Source organism: Myotis lucifugus, unplaced genomic scaffold (genome assembly GCF_000147115.1).
Source record: "Myotis lucifugus unplaced genomic scaffold, Myoluc2.0 scaffold_263, whole genome shotgun sequence".
NCBI classification, from domain to species: Eukaryota; Metazoa; Chordata; class Mammalia; order Chiroptera; family Vespertilionidae; genus Myotis; species Myotis lucifugus.
Window position 1 is genome coordinate 114,875 of NW_005871311.1, and position 20,223 is coordinate 135,097.

General features: G+C 52.9%; 2 protein-coding genes across 2 annotated transcripts in view; one reads left to right on the forward strand and one right to left on the reverse strand.

Moving 5' to 3' along the window:
• The window catches only part of CCDC113 (coiled-coil domain containing 113), a 16,854-nt gene extending 9,246 nt beyond the window's left edge, over positions 1–7,608 (forward strand). Inside the window, exons 7-9 of the mRNA XM_006099211.3 lie at positions 4,129–4,236; positions 6,467–6,622; positions 7,522–7,608. Coding sequence (XP_006099273.2) covers positions 4,129–4,236; positions 6,467–6,622; positions 7,522–7,608 — 351 coding nt within the window. The remainder of the gene's footprint in view (positions 1–4,128; positions 4,237–6,466; positions 6,623–7,521) is intronic.
• A 200-nt stretch (positions 7,609–7,808) lies between these two features.
• On the reverse strand, positions 7,809–15,175 carry PRSS54 (serine protease 54). Its single transcript, XM_023762872.1, has 5 exons — positions 15,095–15,175; positions 14,457–14,628; positions 10,932–11,190; positions 9,975–10,106; positions 7,809–8,514 (listed from the first exon to the last, which is right to left on the reverse strand). The coding sequence occupies exons 1-5, from the start codon at positions 15,144–15,146 to the stop codon at positions 7,981–7,983; spliced, it is 1,149 nt and encodes a 382-aa protein (XP_023618640.1). The 5' UTR covers positions 15,147–15,175; the 3' UTR covers positions 7,809–7,980.
• Between the last annotated feature and the right edge of the window lie 5,048 nt (positions 15,176–20,223).

Here is a 20,223-nt window from a genome sequence, read left to right on the forward strand (position 1 = left end):
CGATGAGAGAGAATCAGTGATCGGTTGCCTCCTGCACGCCCCACACTGGGGATAAAGCCCCCAACCTGGGCATGTGCCCTGGCCGAGAATTGGACCATGACCCCCTGGTTCATAGGTCGATGCTCAACCACACCAGCCAGGCACTTCTACTTTTTTAAAAGATATAAGGACACCCTAGTCTCACCCCGACCAATTGAATTAGGGGGTGAGGGCCATGCATCTTTATATTTTTTTTAACTCCCCAGATGAGTTTTATGCACGGTGAGTTTTGAGAGCTAACCACATTGAGGGCCCCGTTTTGTTTAGGCATATAAAAAGCATCCCCTGCTTAAAACCCTGCAAAGGAAAACCATCTTAGCTATAAATCAGAACAATGTTAAATAAGTCCTCATCCACACCGAACCCTTTTTGGAGAAAGAGAGGCGCTATTCATAACTAAGCAGGGCCATAGGTGTGAGCAGGGCCTGTCCCCAGCGGGCTAGGCTGGGGGTCACCCTGTTAGCAGCCGTGGTCAGCCAACCGTGGGCCCGTGGGCCCGGCCCACTAGCCGGTGAGCCAGGAATGGTTTTTACAGAACATTTGCAACCTGTTTGGTAGAGAACACTACCTTTGAAACCCAATTACACAAAACCAGCTTCTCCCCCAGAAATTCCATTCTTCTCCTTAGTAGACCTGTTGTCCAAAATATTGTACTTCATTCTGACATTTGAAATCTTATCAATAAAACATTTGTGGAAAATTGTGGTTTTTTTCTCTTGTTCGTGTAACTAACTATATAACATCCTCAATTTTGCCTCTTGGCCTGCAAAACCTAAACTATTTCCCGTCTGTCTGGGACCCAGGTAGCAGCAGTGGCTGCGGGTGTTGGTGGCTCCCATAAGGGCATCGTTTGGCCCACACGGTGTCACTTTAAAATGTGAATTGGGCCTGGCCCGCGTGGCTCAGTGGTTGAGTGTCCACCTGTGAACCAGGAGGTCAGGGTTTGATTCCCGATCCGGGCACATGCCCGGGTTGTGGGCTCGATCCCCAGTGGGGGGCGTGCAGGAGGCAGCTGATCAATGATTCTCTCTCATCATTGATGTTTCTATCTCTCCCTTCTTCTCTGAAATCAATAAAATAATATATATTTTTTAAAAATGATTTGGAATGTGTTCAGACTAGGCTGATGCTCGTCCAGTATTTTCAGAGGCCCAGAGAGGCAGGGTAATTGCAAGTTCAGACAGCAGGTTTGTGGCCCGCTGGGACTCCTGGCCCAGCGCCTGTCCCGCCGAAGCACGTGTCTTCCCCCGGCGTGAGGTGTGCAGACCGTATGGTGCTGGATTCTGAAACTCCGTCATCCACGACGGCGTAGTAACCATCCAGCAGGTCGTCACTTGGAGCTTATCTCGCCCATCGTGGGCTTATCTGATCCCTGCTGTTTGGAGACGGAGCATCCTCGGGACTCCAGGCTCTCGCTGGGGGGGCGCCGGGCAGCACGAGGTTACATCACGTCATCACGTCGGACCTCGATCTTATCCTGCCCACCCAGCTGCATAGCACAGGGCCTGTCTGATCTTGCGGGGAAAGGCCAGGGCTCTGAGTGGAACTTCTGGTTTTTGGTTTTTTTAAAAAATATATTTCTATATTTTATTGATTTTTTACAGAGAGGAAGGGAGAGAGATAGTCAGAAACATCAATGAGAGAGAAACATCGATCAGCTGCCTCCTGCACACCCCTCACTGGGGATGTGCCCGCAACCAAGGCACACGCCCTTGACCGGAATCAAACCTGGGACCCTTCAGTCCACAGGCCGACGCTCTATCCACTGAGCCAAACCGGTTTCGGCGGAACTTCTGGTTTATAAGATGAACGTGGCCAGTGGCAGGGCCGGCGTTCGTGGGGACGTGTCTAAACACACGTGCAGGTGGTCGGCGTCTCGGTACCCGGGCAGCAGGGACACGGGCTGCGGTGGGCAGAACAGGAGCCGTTTCAGTCCGAACCCCAAGGGCCACTGCGCTGGTGACAGATAATCGTCAGCAGATGACGGAGCCGCTCCCAGGAGCCCTGCAGTGGACACAGCGAGGGGCCCACTCCCTCCGCGGCTCAGAGCTCACCTCGGGGGAAGGCAGGCAGACAGCTGTGCGTGGTGAGGTCAGGCCTCCCCTGGGGACCCCGCGCCATGCTTCCCGTCTCGGAGGTGGGTCTGTGTGCCCCGGGGCTCCGGCTGGTCGGTGCCGTGCCCCCAGCACCAAGGGCAGTGCCTGGCCAGCAGGTGCACGGCTACCATGGTCCCAGGAGCTGTTGGCGCTTCAGGTGTGTTGAGGGGGTAGGAGGGGGGCAGGAGGGACCATGTCACGTGAGTATCACACACCACGTGGGCGATCTTGTCAAAGACACGCAGATTAACTTTCCTCTATTTCACGGACTGAGCACCAGGGCAGGCACAGGGCTAAGAGCTGAGGGCATAGCCGGGAAGGAGGCAGACACGGTCTCTTCTGCGAGTTTGGAGCGAGCCTCCCTCTAGGGGGCACTGCTTTCTCCCACTTTGTGCCCACAAGCCCCGAGGGGGGCAGAGTCTGGTATGTTACCATCCTTTGAGGACAGCTGTGATGTGTCACTCTTTCTTTTTTTAGGAGATATTAATTTTTTAAATATATTTTTATTGACTCCAGAGAGGAAGGGAGAGGGAGGGAGAGATAGAAACATCAGTGATGAGAGAGAGGCATTGATGGGCTGCCTCCTGCACGCCCCCCCACTGGGGATCGAGTTCACCACCCGGGCGTGTGCCCTGACCTGGAATCAAACCGGGACCTCCAGGTTCATAGGTTGACGCGCAACCCCTGAGCCACACTGGCCAGGCATAGTAGATATTAACTGGGTTTAAAAATTAAATGTGTTGGAGTAACGTTGGTTAATAGCATTATATCAATTTCAGGTGTACATCCTAATTCAGGGGTGGGCAAACTTTTTGACTCGAGGGCCACAATGGGTTCTTAAACTGGACCGGAGGGCTGGAACAAAAGCATGGATGGAGTGTTTGTGTGAACTAATATAAATTCAAAGTAAACATCATTACATAAAAGGGTATGGTCTTTTTTTTTTAGTTTTATTCATTTCAAACGGGCCGGATCCGGCCCGCGGGCTGTAGTTTGCCCACGGCTGTCCTAATTCAACATCTGTATACTTGTTTCCTTTTGTTACCATACACTTGACCCTCCTGACCCACTTCACCCTCCCAGGTCACTCTTCACCGACTCTAAACTAGTGGTGCCCTGTGGTAGGGAGAACTGAAAGGTGTTCCCCAAACCCACCCTCCCACCCCGGTATATCCACCTGCCCAATCCCCAGGACTGAGGACAGCATGGGTTCTGTTAACAGGTGCTGTTCTGTTCTATCATTAGAGGACTAGTGACCTGGTGCACGGATTCGTGCACATTGAAATGAAATTAATTAGAAGGTGGCTGGCGGGGCGGGACTGGGCTAGACAGGCCAGACACACCCTGGAGCCAACCTCCTGTGGTCCCTCCCTGGCCGGCCGCACCTGGGGCAGCACCGCCTCAACAGGCGTCTGTGGAGTGAGTGGGGTCCCTCTGTCAAGTGGGGTCCCTCAGCCTGGCCTGCCGGGGATCGGGCCGAAACCGGTTCTTCAACATCCCTCTACGCAAACACTAGTGTGCAGGAAACCAGATTCGGGGCTGACAGCGCCCCAGCAACAGCATAACCCACGGCCGAAGGTGGAATCTCGAGGCCCCGCGAGGAATCAGGCTCCCTCCTCTCTGGTTTCGGGTGCGTCACCCGAGAACCTCCCCTGCCAAGGCACTGCAGCTCGGCAGCTCCCGCGTTGAGCGTCTGCCCCCGGTGGTCAGTGCACGTCCTAGCGACCGGTCGGACGGGCAGAGGGACACTTAGTAAGTGGTGGGGTGGGAGTTGGGTCTCAGCATCTCGCCCCCTGCAGGTGAGGATGAGGCTCCCAGGGCTCTCTCCTCCCTGCCACCTAGACACCAGGACGCTGAAAACCTGGGTGTGTGAGAAGGGCAGGCCACGGTTCCAGGCCCTGCCTCTCTCCTGCCTCACAAACAGCCGCCTGTGCTTGGTGGCGCCCCCCCGTGGTCAGCTCTGCTCAAGACGGGCTGTGCTGTTCTCTTTCAGACCAGGCTACACCGAGCCATGGAAATGTCCAGCAATCTGGAGAAGGAGATCCTGCTGAGACACGAGCTGCTTGAAAAAATTGAAAGAGAAATCCTACAGGTGGAGGAGGTAAGAGAGGGTTAAATGTGCCATTTCTGGTGTTTGCAAGGGCTTGAGTCATTGTCCACCAAGGTCCAAGCCACCTGGGTTTTTTATTTTTAATTCTCACCAGAGGATATTTTTTTCATTGACTTCTAGAGAGAGTAGAAGGAAGGGGGAAGGGGGAGAGAGAGAGAGAGAGAGAGAGAGAGAGAGAGAGAGAGAGAGAGAAACACTGATGAGAGAGAGAGACACACACACATCGATTGGTTGCTTCCCACACGTGCCCCTACCAGGCCTGGGGAACCTGCAACAGAGGTAAATGCCCTTGACCGGGAATCGAACCGGCGAGCCTTCGGTCCTCAGGCCAACGCTCCAACCACTGAGCCAAACCAGCCAGGACAAGCCACCTTGATTTTTTAGAAAAGGCGACACCATAAAAAAAAAAATCAGCCCTAGCCGGCTTGGCTCAGTGGATAGAGCGTCGGCCTGCGGACTAAAGGGTCCCAGGTTCGATTCCGGCCAAGGGCACATGGCTGGGTTGCGGGCTCAATACCCAGTGTGGGGCGTGCAGGAGGCAGCCAATCAATGATTCTCTCTCATCATTGATGTTTCTATCTCACTCTCCTTCTCCCTTCCTCTCTGAAACCAATAAAGAAATATATTTAAAAATAAAAATTTAAATTAAAAAAAAAATCAAAATATCTCTGGGCTGTCCAAGGAGAAAGTGGTACCTGGAGGCTTGCAGTCCAGCAGAGCGGCCTTCCGCTGCTGGCTTCATTCCTAGGTCAGCTCACAAGGTAGAAATCGTGTAGAGCCCAAATCCTCCTCAAGAATTCCTTAAATGCCCCATAAAATAAAATATTGAAAGTATTGCATGTACAACCTTGCAAAAAATATGACACGTTTGTAATGATGTAACTGATATGAAAAAAGTACACACCCCGAGGGGCAGTGTCCTGTGTGAAGGAGAGGGAGCCCGAGGCACCCGGCTCTCATTGGGTCGGCGGATGCGTGGCCGGCAGACCCGACCTCCGTCCTGGGCTCACGCCGGGCCCCGTGGTCACTGTGTGAGAAGACGTGGCATCATCCACCTTGTGACTGCGCACGCTCAGTGTTTTGCTGAGCGCATCAAGTTGAATTTCTGCAAGTTAAATGCACCCAGGATGGGACTCGAGGAGGACTTTTTTTTAGGAAAGTGGGGGATAAAGAGCACTGGGCTTGGCCCCACTGGTGTGCTCAGTGGTTAGAGTGTTGGCCTGCACACAGGAGCATCACAGGTTCGATTCTAGTCAAGGGCATGTACCTGGGTTGCAAGTCGGGAGGTAACCAATCGATGTGTCTCTCTCATGTCAATGTTTCTCTCTCTCCACCCACCCTCTTTCTCTCTCACCCTCCTCCCCCTCTTCCACTCTCTCTAAAAATCAATGAAAAAATATCCTCACTCCTCGGGTGAGGTTTAAAAAAGAAAAAAAAGAACACTGGACTTGGCCCCGCGGTGTGGCTCAGTTGGCTGAGTGTCATCCTATGCACCAGGAGGCCGCTGGTTCCATCCCATTCCCGGTCAGGGCACATGCTTGAGGCGCCGGCTCAATCCCCAGTAGGGGGTGTGCAGGAGGCAGCCAATTGATGGTTCTCTCGCTCTCTTTTTTTTCCTTATAATGGTTAACATCTATAGAGTATTAACTGTGTATGAGGACTCTTTTTTAAAATATATTTTTATTGATTTCAGAGAGAAGGAAGAGGGAGAGAAATAGAACATCAACGATGAGAGAGAATCATTGATCGGCTGCCTCCTGCACGCTCCACACTGGGGATCGAGCCCACAACCCGGGCATGTGCCCCTGACTGGAATAGAACCCGGGACCCTTCTGTCTGCAGGCCGAGACTCTATCCACTGAGCCAAACAAGCTAGGGTGATGTTTCTCTCTTAATAAAGGAAGGAAGGAAGGAAGGGAGGGAGGGAGGAGGAGGGAGGGAGGGAGGAAGGTAGGAAGGAAGGAAGGAAGGAAGAAAGGAGGAAAAGGGAAGGATGAAGGGAGGAGGAGGAAAGGAGACTTTTAAGCTATACTTGGTGTTTCTGAACTGGATGAAACATCACAATCTATAAAAATGAGCTTTTTGTGATTCCCCCCACTCCTTTGAAAAAGTCAAACATGTTTTCAGAACTATGCTGCAACTGGGGAGAGATGGGAGGGCCAGCAAGTCCCAGTGGCCAGATGCGGCGGGATCCCGGGTGACTTGGTCCTTCCCAACCCAGGACCGGGCCAAAGCCGAGGCTCTGAACAAGCAGCTGCGGAGGCAGATGGCCGAGTTCCGAGCGCCGCCCGTGATGACGTACGTCAAGGAGAAGATCTTCAACGGGGACCTGGAGAAGACCATCCGCGTCTGGGAGAGGAAAGTGGAGATCGCGGAGGTAGGGCCCCCCACCCCCCTGCCCCCCCAGAGAGGCTCCGGGTGGGCAGCCTTTCATGCCCTTCCCATTTTTTGTCTGCGAGTTTGTTTTTGAGCTAAAGATACAGATGTTTGGACTCGTAACATCTGAGAGGAATCGCCACAGTTGCTTTGAGCCTTATATTGAAACAAAGGATGACTTTCCTTTTTTAAAAAAGAATTTTTTTTTAAATTATTTATTTCAGAGAGAAAGAGAGAGGGAGAGAGAGATGGAAACATCAATGATGAGAGAGAATCCTTGATCGGCTGCCTCCTGCACGCCCTCTACTGGGGATCAAGCCCGCAACCCGGGCATGTGCCCTGACTGGGAATCAAGCCATGGCCTTCTGGTTCATAGATGACACTCGGTGTGCAACCTGGCCTGGGTCAGTCGGGGGCGTGCAGGAGGCAGCCGATTCTCTCTCATCATGGATGTTTTTCTCTCTCGCTCCCTCTCCCTTCCTCTCTGAAATCAATAAAAACTTGATGGAAAAGAACGTTTCCTAAAAGACATACTTAGAGGACAGCCGCGCTTTCACACCTGGGCCCTGGCTCCGCTTCCCGCCGCAGGAAGTAAATTGGGAGCCAGCCTTGGGCCCGTCAGACCTGAAGCTGAGAAGTAGCAGGGCATCCCAGCAGGAACCTGCAACTTCTCACTTCACCGGCCAGAAACAAGCTCTTTTAGAGCAGCGGTCACCAACCTGTGATCCACGAACCACTGGTGCTCCCTGAGGTCCGAAGGGCTAGCGACTCTCCCAGGCGCCCCTGGGCAGCCACGCCCTGCCCCGTGGACCCCCGTGCCCCCATCCAGGGCTGTGCTCTGACTAGTCACAGTCCGAATCCCCCAAGGGACCTCTCCCCTCTCCTCCTTTCCTTCCGCAGATGTCCTTAAAAGGCTACCGCAAGGACTGGAATAAGATGAAGGCCACCAACGAGAAGTTGCAGCTCATCAGCCCCCCGGGGAAGTAGCCGGAGGGAGGCCATGGGCTGCGGACCAAAGAGCAATCCATTAAAATAACCAGCTCCTTTCTAGCCACAGGGCCCCCTCTCTGTTCCCCGGGCCCGTGGGCCTGTGGTGGGCGTGGCCCCAGCCTGGCCCCTGGAAACGCTGACACTGAAAGAACCACAGGGCACTCTCGCGGTTTGACTCGTCAGCCCACCTTTAGTTCACAAGCACAGATGACGGTGCCGTGGGAGCACGTGGCAGTGACACAGAGGAGGGCGGGCCGCGGGCCGGGCCGCGCCAGCCAGGCATGCAGCCATCAGGCACCCACGCGGCGTGGCAGGCGCCTGGCACTCAGCATTCTGAGCCTACTCTCCCGTGGGGGTGGGGGTGGGGGGTTAGCTCCCAGACTGTCTACCGTTCCAAAAGAAAACAAGCGCAGAGGAAAGCAAGAGCGTTTCTTGGGGCTGATGCAACCTGTTCTGACCCGAAATGGACCCCCCCTGCCCGGCCTGCTGGCTGTAATAGTCATAGTACGCGGGCAGGGCCTCCTCCTCCTTTGGGGAGCTGTCCAACTCCCTCACGCCCTTCCCCCGGGGTTCCACGCCCTCGGAAGAGCCGTTCTCCGGCCACGGAGATCTGTCCATGACGATGGTCACCTTTGCTGGCTCTTGGAGCTGCGTCTCCCTGGTGGGCGCCGAGGGGTCCTGGGCAGGGGCCGCGTTCTCCTGGTGGGGGTGGTAGTGGTGGAACACGGACAGGGGGAGAAGGCTGTCCATCTGCGTCTGGGACGTGATCCAGTCGCCGTAGTCTTCCACCTTGATGTACAGGAAGAGGCCAGGGCACCTCTCGCCCCCCTGCGACAGGACTCCACGCAGCACCCACAGGTCCAGCCCCTGCAGCTGGCACATGAGCGGGTTTCCTGGGTCCCCCTGTGACAAAGGACAGAAGGCTTCAGGTCTAAAAGAACTTTACATTTTTGTTTTCTTTTTTAAAATATATTTTTGGTTCGCTCCCGGGTTTTGGCACCAAAAATAAAAATAAAAATAAAATATAAAATATATTTTTATTGATTTCAGAGAGGAAGGGAGAGGGGAAGAGAGAGATAGAAACCTTAACGATGAGAGAGAATCATTGATCGGCCGCCTCCTGCATGCCCCACACTGGGGATCGAGCCCACAACCCGGGCATGTGCCCTGACCGGGAATCGAACTGTGACCTCCTGGTTCATAGATTGATGCTCAACCACTGAGCCACGCCGGCCGGGCTGAAAGAACTTTTCATTGTTGATACATCCTTGTGCAATTTACGGTTTGCTCCAGAAATGTTCTACGCCGGTTCTCACTGGAACGGGGCAGATGATAGGGTACTCTCTCCAAGCTGGGCAGCCACCGCCACAAATCTCAACATGACGACTCTTCCTTTCATTGTACAAATTTATCTGTCGACTTCTGCACTCTGCCTGTAGCTTCCTGGTTCGCCTTTCATTGTCTTGCCCTTTTCAGTACTTGGACCAAATCCCTCTTTCGGTTTCTCATGCCTCGAATGTTGACATTCCTTTCCTTTCTGGCCGGGAATGGCCACCTTTCCCCCCCTCACCTCTCTCTTTTGTTTCCATCCCGCACTGAAGCTGCTCGCTCCCACCCAGAGTCCTGCAAGGGTCAGGGTCACGCTGGACTAGGGTCGCCTGGGCAGCTGCCGGTCCCTGTGCGCGCTCCCGGCGTTCCCTGCTCCTGTGGGAGTGGTCGTGAGGCCACGGGCATTCTGCCACACTGACCTCTCTCTCTCACCAGGTGCGTGGGTGGGAGTTTGGCACACTTGGTAGCGAGGTGACCCTGGCCAGTCACCTAGGTTTGAAAGTGGAATTGCCTGATCGTGTTCCACTGACGACGGTGACTGGGGGGGGAGGGGTCCATTCTGCAGGCGTTTTATTGAGCACTTGCTCTCCGCCAATGCCGGCCCACACAGAGTCAGTCCCGACAGCCACGAGTCTCAAGTAACAGCCCTGCCTCGGGGGATCCCCATCTCTGGGAGTGACACGATTCCTCTCTGCATTGAGCTTCTGCTCCATCATGTTCTTTTTTTGTTAATCCTCACCGCAGGATATTTTTCCATTGATTTTTAGAGAGAGTGGAAGGGAGGGAGAAGGGGGAGTGAGAGAAGGAGGGAGAGCAGGAGAGAGAGAGGAAGAGACAGAGAGGGAGAGAAACATCGATGTGAGAGAGAGACATCGATTGGCTGCTTCCCACACACGCCCTGACCTGGGCTGGGGATCGAGCCTGCAACCGAGGTACATACCCTTGACCGGGAATCGAACCCACAACCCCTTCAGTCCGCCAGCCAATGCTCTAACCACTGAGCCACCGGCCAGGGCGAGTCCGCCATGTCTTACCAAGCAGACAGTATCCGTCTCCTGCTCCACGTGGCTGCCACATCCTGTGTTCTGGAACTTGTATAAGGGGCACAGGTCCATGTCTTGCACGGAGATTTTCCTCAGGATACTCATCGTCATTTGCTCTCCCGTCTGCACCATGCAACAGAGAGCCCGAGAGTTATCAGCAAGAAGACAACCCCCGCAGCCACCGCAACTACGACTCACACGTCCAGGTGGGGGTGAGCAGACACCGTGCGGATCAACCCCCTTTCCTCCTAGACATCGGGGCCCGGGGCTGAGATTTTTACTGGAAACTACTTGTGCTTTCAACTTGAAGGTGAATATAGGCAGAGAACATATTTATATCCCTTTTCAACATCTACAGAGAGTACATTTCCGTGTTTACTTCCCCAGAAAACAAGGATGGCTTAGACAAGAGGACAGTTCGCTCTGGTTCGGGGAGCAGTGTCCCTGGCCCCCCTGTAACTCGCGCTGATTTCAGGTTGCCAGCTGCCTATGTACTTCCGATTGTGGTCTATGTAGGACTAGAAGGAAAAAGGGCCGAATGTACTAGTAAGAATGGCCAGAGAAAGGGCAAGCACTGGGAATCTTGACTGATTAGCTGTGGGTTCCAGCCCGACTCTAGAACCTCGAGCCACCTGCATTAAGATAAAGCCCTAGCTCGACCCACGTGGCTCCGTGGTTGAGTGTCGACCTATGAACCAGCAGGTCACGGTTCAATTTCCGTCGGGGCACATACCAGGGTTGCAGGCTCGATCCCCAGTGTGGGACGTGCAGGAGGCAGCCAGTCAATGGTTCTCTCTCATCACTGATGTTTCTCTCTCTCTCCCCCTCTCCCTTCCTCCCTGAAATCAATAAAAGTATTTCTTTTTAAAAGATAAGGGCTAGAATGGTTCGTCCAAGTCCCCCTACTGCCAGCACACTCAGCCTCCGCCAGGAGAAGGAAGGCATAACTGCAAACGTGGGGTTCCAGCCGGCCACCCAGCAGTTGCGCGAGGCCAGCGGCATGTACAGCTTCCTGCCCAGGAAGCAGATGGGCTGCACCAGGCTGGTGAACTGCATGGCCGTGTCTGTCTTCAGGAGGGCTAAGTCATTGGTCATCGTCTTGTTATCAAAGTCCTCGTGGACGATGATGGTGTTGACCAGGAACTCTTCGTGAGACACCACCGAGGCGTTCATCCTCGCGATGCCCACGACGGCCACGGCGTCCTTCCTGGAGGGAGAGCGAGGGCACCTTGAGAAGCCGAGGCGCCAAGAAGGCCGCGTTCTTCCCCGTTTTCATTATCTTAATAATGAGCGGGTTTGGCTCAGTGGATAGAGCATTGGCCTGCGGACTGAAGGGTCCTGGGTTTGATTTCGGTCAAGGGCGCTATATTTTAAAATAAGATTCACATGGACCACAAGGACAGCCTCAACAAATTCCTAAATCACCACACAGGATAACTCAAAATTAAATGGTGCGGAAAATAGAACAAAACACCTTACCACCTGGATATTTTAAAACTCTGTCTTTCACAAAACCCTGGGCCAAACAGAAAAGCAAACCAAAACAGCAGACTAAACAGAAAGTAGCCATATCGGGAACTCCAACACAAAGCAGAAGCTCTCCAAGGGCTAGTGGCGGTCACTGTGAATGTCGAACCCCGTCTTCCACTCCCCGGTCATTCATGCTGCAAGATGCCTGCATTTGTGGGGAATGACGTAGGTACCACTCCACCTACTGCCGTGTTTTGGGCCCTGGGAAAAGGTAGAAAACCATGCAAATGTCCCTCATTAGAGGACTGGGTGATGATACATCCATCATGGGATACTGTGCAGCTGATGAAAAGAATGTTGCTCTTGCCCGGCCGGCATGGCTCAATGGTTGAGCATTGACCTATGAACCTGGAGGTCATGGTTCGTTTCCCGGTCAGGGCACATGCCCAAGTTGCAGGCTCGATCCCCAGTAGGGGGTCTGCAGGAGGCATCCAATCCATGATTCTCTCTCATCATTGATGTTTCTCTCTCTCTCTCCCTCTCCCTTCCTCTCTGAAATCAATTTAAAAAAATGTTTTTGAAAAAAGACTTTCCAATACTCATGATAGAGTGAAAAAAGCTGACAGTGAAATACTGAGTATGGTGTGCTACCGGTTGTTGGTTTTTTTTGGGGGGGGTGTTATGAACTGAATTGTGTTCCCCAAAATTCATTTGTGAAGCTCCAACCCCAAAAGCAGCTGCATTTGCAGATAGGGCCTTCAAGGGGGTAATTAAGATTAAATCAGGCCATGAGGGCAGGAGTCTAATCCAAAGGGACTGGTGTCCTTATAAAACGAGGAAGAGACACAGGAATGCGGACACAGCGGGAAGGCCATGTGAGGACGCCCTGAGGGGGTAGCAGTCCGCCAGCCCATGAGAGAGGCCTCAGGAGACCCAACCTGCCAGCACCGTGATCTTGGACTTCCAGCCTCCAGAACAGTAAGAAATAAACTTCTGTTGTCTGAGCCACCCTGTCTGCGGTCTTTTGTTATGGCCGCCCTAGCAGATGAATGCCGGGGAAAGAAAATTCCCTCTCTGTCAGTAGATATAGGCTTATAGGACCTGTGGGTACATAGCTATGTATACAGAGAGCTATACATGCATTGGGTATTTAAGGAAGAATCCCCTAGAAACTGGTGACAGAGCTCAAGGGAGGGATACAGTAACTGACATGCCACGGAGGGAAGGGATCCCTTTCCTTGTATATCCTTTGGTTCCTCATGAACATTCTACTTTGCACATGTATTTCCAATGTAAAAATATAAATCATAAGTAAAAAAAAATCAGCATCTGCCCTAACTGGTTTGGCTCAGTGGATAGAGCGTCAGCCTGCAAACTCAAAGGTCCAGAGTTCGATTCCGGTCAAGGGCATGTACCTTGGTTGTGGGCACATCCCTGGTGGGGAGTGTGCAGGAGGCAGCTGATCGATGTTTCTCTCTCATCGATGTTTCTAACTCTCTATCCCTCTCCCTTCCTCTCTGTAAAAAATCAATAAAAATATTTTAAAAAATCAGCAGCTGCACAATATTCCATTGAAAGTTTATAATTTGTTTTGCCAATTATAGTAATTGCTAGAGGCCCAGTGCACAAAATTCGTTCACTCGGGGGCAGAGGGTCCCTCAGCCTGGCCTGTGCCCTCTTGCAGTTCCAAGCCCTTGGGGAGTGGGCCTAAGCCAGCAGTCGGACATCCTTAGCACTGCCGCAGAGGCGGGAGAGGCTTCTGACTGAGTTGTGCTCCCCCTGTGGGAGCACACTGACCACCAAGGGGCAGCTCCTGCGTTGAGCATCTGCCCCCTGGTGGTTAGTGTGTGTCATAGTAACCGGTTGTTCCACCATTTGGTGGATTTGCATATTAGCCTTTTATTATATAGGATAGTCTCTCTCCATACTCTGTATGTGTATATCTATATATCTATATATCTATATATCTATATCTATCTACCTATCTATCTATAAATATATTTATATGTATGTATATAAAAGCCTAAGCGACCGGCCAGCTGACTGGTAGCTATGACGCGCACTGACCACCAGGGGACAGACGCTCAACACATAGGCATGGGAACATGGAACAGACTGATGAATCTCAGAGGGAAGCAGGGAGGGGGGAGGGCAGGAAGAAATTAACCAAAGATCTATATGCAAACTAGAGGCCCGGTGCAACCCATGCACTGGTGGGGTTCCTTGGCCTGGCCTGTGGGGATCAGGCCGAAACCGGCTCTCCAACATCCCCCGAGGGGTCCCAGATTGCAAGAGGGCACAGGATTCGTGCACCGGGCCTCTACTATACTATATAAGAGTAATATACTATATTTTATTTCTCCATAATAATTGTACGTTATGTCCCAGTGTTTTATTAACTATCCCATGAACAACTCTGTGTATACAATTTTTCCAGTGGCTGAAATTATTTACTGAATGTTGATTACCAGAAGTGAAATCATTGGGTCAAAAAGTAAGATTTTTAAAAACAAAACAAAACACAGTTATTCTTTTAATAACATTTGCAGGGTGTTTTTTTTTCTGGTTTAAAGAATGCACATTAAATGTAAAGAATTTGGAAAACACAGAGACGTTCAAAGAAGCAAACAGCAATCAGATCCCTGCGCTTAAATGCTGGCGTGTTTCCTGCACATTGTTAAGGCCCCAGGCCAGCTTTAAAACCAGGGCTCCTACCAACGTTAGTGCCTCTGTGTCCCCGTAAAACGGGCAGGAAGGAACGACCTTCCTGCAGAGGAGGGGCACCGTTTCGCTGTGCAGTTGGGGGCGGTGGTGGTGGGGGCAGCGGGAGCTCCAAGGCTGGCATCTGGCGACCTGAGGACCCAGGACTCTTGGCAGTGCTGAGCCGGGAACAGGCCTGTCACCCCGACACCAGGAGTCCACCTTCCAGGCCTCCCCCAGCTGAGCGGGGGAACAGCTCCCCACCCGCCCAGGGCACCGTGAGGCCCCAGTCAGGGTACTGGCCTGTGCTGAAAGGCAGACGCGATGCTGAGGATCCAGAACTCACTGAGGATGCTGCCGAAAGCCAGGTGCGCGTGGTGGGAGTTCTGCAGGGACACCACCCACGGGAACTCCTCCTCGCTGACCAGACCCTCCTCGGAAGTCTCTATACCGTTGGTTTTCTGGATGCCACAACCTGCAGAGGGAGGTGGGGGGGGGCCTCACCGCTGGGGCCAGGGGTGGGCGGGCCTGTGGCCACCACCCCCACACCCGACTGCAGGTCGCCCCCCTGCTGGCCGCCCACTCTGTCTGACTCGCCATGGTCACCATTAACTCTCCCAACCCCGCTGCTTTTTCTAGTTGGTTTCCTTCCCTATGAAAGAGAGGATGGTGCCCACGCAGGGGGGCGTGCTCTGCCTGGCCGGTCGCTGTGTCCCTGGAGGCCCTCTCATCCCCACCCCTGCAGAGTGGGGTGCAGGGACTCCCCACCTGGCTGCACACTCCATCCACCTGCCCCCGGCCCCCTCCCCCAGTGACAGGGCCTGGGCACCGGCATTTTTGAAAAGCTCCCATGCCCTGGCCAGTTTGGCTCAGTGGACAGAGCATCGGCCCACGGATGCGGACGGAAGGGCCCTGTGGAGACGGGGAGAGCGGGCACTCACTGGCAGCAGCGTGGGAGGCGCAGAGCAGCAGCACCAAGAGCATCCCCGCCATCCCCAGGCGCGGCCGCAGCAGACACCACGGGCAGCTGTGGGGACAACAGGGCGTTTCCTCTCCTCCCAGAGCAGTGCCTTCCCCCAGCGTCCGCGGCCCGGCCCCTGCCCTTCCCTTCCCTTCCCTTCCCTTCCCTTCCCACCAGCACAGCTTCGGGACGTGAGGGACACACCTGTCCTGCCCCTGTGGCCTGGTCCCGGGCAGTCCGGAGGCAGGGACCAGGCGCCGGGCACAGAGACTCTGTTGGGACCCGGGAGACGGCCCGAGGAGAGGAGGCTGCCCCCGCCTGTCGATCCAGCCAGGGTCCCCGCTTCCCAGACAGTCGGGGCTCAGAAAGGTGCTGGTGTTTGGCTCCTGGAATTCAACCCTTGCCTTAACGCTGTCGCTGTAAAATGCTGCCGAAAGGAAAAGGCAGGGGTTCAGTGTGGGTCCGCCCTGGTTTTGTCCCTCCTGCTGAACGCGGCTGGGTTCCATGATGCTGGGTTTAGCCAGGGACAGTTCCTGCTTTTACATACGGTGGCCACAGACCTGGTATTTTGCTCCGTTCATTCGCACCATAACCCCGTGATGTAGGCACAGGGATTAGCCCCATTTTACAGATTCAGAAACTGACCCTGGGAGACACAGAGGAGCCTGCCCAAGGGCACGTGGCTGCCAAGTGGGGAGGCTGGAAGCCAAGCTCCGGTGTGTCTGCATCCCAGGCCATGCGGCCCAGCTGGGGCAGCTCAGGGGTTGAGCGTCGACCTGTGAACCAGGAGGTCACGGTTTGATTCCTAATCAGGGCACCTGCCTGCGTTTCGGGCTCAATCCCTGGTGTGGGGCATTCAGGAGGCAGCTGATCAATGATTCTCTCTCATCATTGATGTTTCTCTCTCTCTCTCCCTCTCCCTCTCCCTTCCTCTCTGACATCAATAAAAATAGATTTAAGCCCCAGGCGATGTGTCCTGGCCATCCGCCCGCCTTACCTCCTCCCCTTGCCTCAAACGATGCCCAAGCGCCCGAGGAAGCCATGGGCGCCGTTCTCGGTCACCATGTCCCACTCCCGACACCGGGTGTCCCTCGTCGTCCGACTGTTCTCAGAGCTCTTCTGTGAATGCTCCCGCTGAAGGAGAAATGAGCTTGCTCCGACCTGACGCAGCGAGAGCCCGACACAGGGATCCCCTTCTACCACCTCGGGAAGAATGTTCCATTGTGGCCTCACGGTTACCATGGCGCCAGCGGGCAGACGTCTGGACATGGGGACTTAGGAGGAGCCAGGATGAAAAGCCGGCCTGTTTCCTAAGCTTGGCAAGGGCTCTTCTGGAAGCCTGGCTGTCCCTCTTGTCAGATCACAGAGTCCTGTCCGGTCGCGGCCCTGGTCTGTCCACCTCCTCAGCACCCGACTGCGTCTGCCTGTGTTTGTCAGACGGCGGAGGCAGCCCGCGGCTGGGGTGGGTTTGGTTTTTCCAGTCCCCGTCAGCATCCTCATACTCCCAGCCTGGCTTCCTGGAAGCTCAAACCTTTTTTTAATATAAATTCTTTTTTTTAAAAAAAAAATATATATATATTGATTTCAGAGAGGAAGGATGAGGGACAGAGAGATAGAAACATCAACGATGAGAGAGAATCATGGATCAGCTGCCACCTGCATGGCACACGGGGGATGGAGCCCACAACCCGGGCATGTGCCCTGATCGGGAATGGAACCACGACCTCCTGGTTCGTAGGTCGACGCTCAACCACTGAGCCTCGCCGGCTGGGCCTCAGCCCAGTTGTCTTCAGCGGCTCCAAACCAAGCCTCCCAAAGGCTCTGTCAAATCGTGGGGCCCAGTGGGAGCCCCACACAGGGTACACACAGTCTGCATGAGAAAGGAAAGCTGGCTGCCTCCTGAGGACGACAGAAGAGTCCAAGGCAGGCATGAGCTCTGAAGATGTCTAAGGCAGAAGGGCCCTGGGAGGCCTGGCTTTTATCTTCAAACGTTGGACCTAGAGAGACCTCCCGGCTCGGGTGAGGGTCTCCGATGCAGCATTAATCACAGTAGCCAAGAGGTAGAAGCAATTCAAGCGTCCACCCCAAGATGAATGGAATTTTAAAAAAAAAGCGATGCAGACATACAATGGACTATTATTTGGCCTTCAAAAATGAGGAAAGCTTGTCACGTGCTACAACATCCTCACACTTCCATTGTCCGGGAGAGTCCAGCCAGCCCTAGCTGGTTTGGCTCGGTGGCTAGAGCGTCGGCCTGCAGAATGAAGGGTCCCCGGTTCGATTCCAGTCAAGGGCACATGCCCGGGTTGCGGACTCAATCCCCAGTGTGGGGCTTGCAGGAGGCAGCTGATCAGTGGTTCTCTCTCATCATTGATGTCTCTCCCTCTCCCTTCCTCTCTGAAATCAAGAAAATTTAAAAAAAAGTCCAGCCGGTGAAAACTTGGATTTCATCCCAGCCCAAATGCCACCCTGGCGTTTGTGTGCGACAATCATTTCTGCCGGTAGGTGGCGATCTTGCTGCGACAATCTACATGCACGGTTTCTCCAAGGGCAGCCAGCTGGGGGCACTCAAAAAAAAAATGATAACGTAAAAAAGGGCTTCTACGCTGAAGACTCCTCTGCAGAGAATTTGCAAACCGCAGGAGCAAAAAATGCTCAAAAGCAAACGTGTCTTCCCTGGTTTCTGATCACTGTTTTTAGAGAGAACTGGGTCTAGAAAAAACCCCTGCCCGCCCTCGTTAACGTACTGAAAATGTTAAAACTTAAATTACGCTGTCGGGGTTTTCTCTCTTCTTCGTTGGTGTCAGCTGGCTTCTTCATTGGCCTCATTTCCCAAGGCGGCTCGGCACCTGGACTGTCAACAAACTCTCAAAGCAGAGGCTGCCCAGCCTGCCGGGCCCCCCAGGAAAGTGTCTGTCTGCGGGGTCACCGCCCTGGGTGACAGCCTTAGACCATGATTCCTGCATCCCTGAGACTTGGGGTTCCAGCTGCTCTTCGGTTCCCCTTGCAGCATCTTACAGACGGGCGGGCCATGTACCCAGGAGACTGGGAAGGGTTCTCGTTAGCCTCAGTGCCTGTTTCTGCCCGGAGCTCAAAGGTAAGATTTTATTTGATAGAAACTCTCTGTACGCTGTCAAAACAAGCAAAACACCCGCAAAAGCCACTATTTCACAAAGGCCCAGGGATATCAAGTGGCTGCAGATTACACTTCAACTCTCTCTTTTTCTTAAAAATGTGGTTTTTAAAAAATTGATTTTAGAGAGAGAGGAAGGGAGGAGAGAGAAACTTCGATGTGCGAGACACTGGTCAGCTGCCTCCTGCACGCCCCCTACTGGGGATCGGCCTGCAACCTGGGCATGTGCCCTGACCCTGAATGGAACTGACAGCCTTTTCATGCTCAACCAACTGAGCCACAACGGCCAGGACTCAATCACATTTTAGAGGTTGGAGATGAAGATTAAAATGAATGTTTTCTTTCTTCTTGATGTTGCAAGCTAGCCGAGTCCAAGAAAAACAAGTGTAATATATTTTTCATCTGCAGGTGGCAATGTTTCTACTATCAGCGTTATCTTTATTACAGGGAGATCATTAGACATAATCTTTTCACAAAACATTTTTTAAATTTTTTGCTTTGGAACATTTCAAGCATTAGTCCCTTCCTCTCCAGCTGGGTAATTTTGAAAAACAAACAAACAAACAAAACCCAGACCATAAAAAAATTACAATAGAAAAATAAAGTTATGATACCACCTGTAAAACACTTCCAAGGAATTCTAGAAGCATCCATGGGGCCCTAAAAAAATAAATAAATGGGCAACTAAGAAACAAATAAAAAGCAGCTTTCTGATTCTGAAGATGAAAGGCATTGAACGCCATATCCTATAGAACACGGTGTGGTCAAACCTGTCTATCAAATGATGTAGGAGTGTGTACGTTATATAGGCAGAGGGTGGGAAGGTGAAATTAACAGTGATGCCTTGTGTCTGAAGAAGAGCTTTTAATTATTTTAAAAGCAATGATGAAGTGACAGAGATGACAAACTACGAAACGAGAGACAATATGACATGCACATAACCTCGGGGTTAAAAAGGGGAGAAGACCAAGTTAGACGTTTTCGCAGAGTAATTGGACATATGAAGGGAATCCGAGTAAACAAAGGGAATGGAAAACTACCGACTTGTGAGCGCACAGCAGTGGCAGCTGCTGGCTCTAAAATTAGGAATAGAGACACGACATTTTCGGAGCAACATCGCAAAGGCTCAGCCCACCAGCGCCCTTCAGAAGGGCTTTCACCCCTAAACCAGTGATTCCCAAAGTGGGCGCTACCGCCCCCTGGTGGGCGCTGCAGCGATCCAGGGGGGCGGTGATGGCCACAGGTGCATTTGGGGGCATATATCTTTCTGTTTAATTGCTATTAAATTTTTAAAAAAATTAATTTCCAGGGGGCGCTGAGTAATATTTTTTCTGGAAAGGGGGCGGTAGGCCAAATAAGTTTGGGAACCACTGCCCTAAACGATCGCAAGGCACACACGGCCATTGCCAGGTGGGCACCCGGTGGCTGCTCACTTCCCCAAACCTCGCTGCTCACTGAGTCCAGGGCCATTTCTCTACAGAGGGCCGCCCTTGAACCACCGCTCAAACGAAAACCAAGGACAGAGAACCCGGCCGGCATGGCTCCGTGGTTGAGTGTTGACCTATGAACCAGAGGGAGTCACCAGTTCGATTCCCGGTCAGGGCACATGCCCTGGTTTCTGGCTCAATCCCCAGTAGGGGGCGTGCAGGAGGCAGCCGATAAATGATTCTCTGTCATCATTGATGCTTCTCTCTCTCTCTCTCCCTTCCTCTCTCTGAAATCAATAAAGATATTAAAATAAATAAAAAATATTTATTAAAAACAAAAGTTAAAAGAACCCAGTAACGCTGGTGGGATATTGATCATCGTAAGCCCTGCATACAGGCAACTGGGTCTATTTCTGAAAGGCCCTCAGCCATTCGCCGTGAGGATGAGGATCAGAATGAGCGGAGGGTGTTCCGGTCCCTGCCGGGAGCGTGGGCCTTCGCTGCCTTCAGCGCCCCTGCGACTCAGCATGTTAATACATGAGGACACCT

Coding starts and splice junctions, on each gene's coding strand:
- PRSS54 (XM_023762872.1), bottom strand. CDS start 15,146: ATGGCGGGGATGCTCTTGGTGCTGCTGCTCTGCGCCTCCCACGCTGCT. Junction 10,107..10,931: donor GCTGGAACCCCACGTTTGCA/GTTATGCCTTCC, acceptor TGCATGGTGCAG/ACGGGAGAGCAAATGACGAT. Junction 8,515..9,974: donor AGACGGATACTGTCTGCTTG/GTAAGACATGGC, acceptor CCTTTGTCACAG/GGGGACCCAGGAAACCCGCT.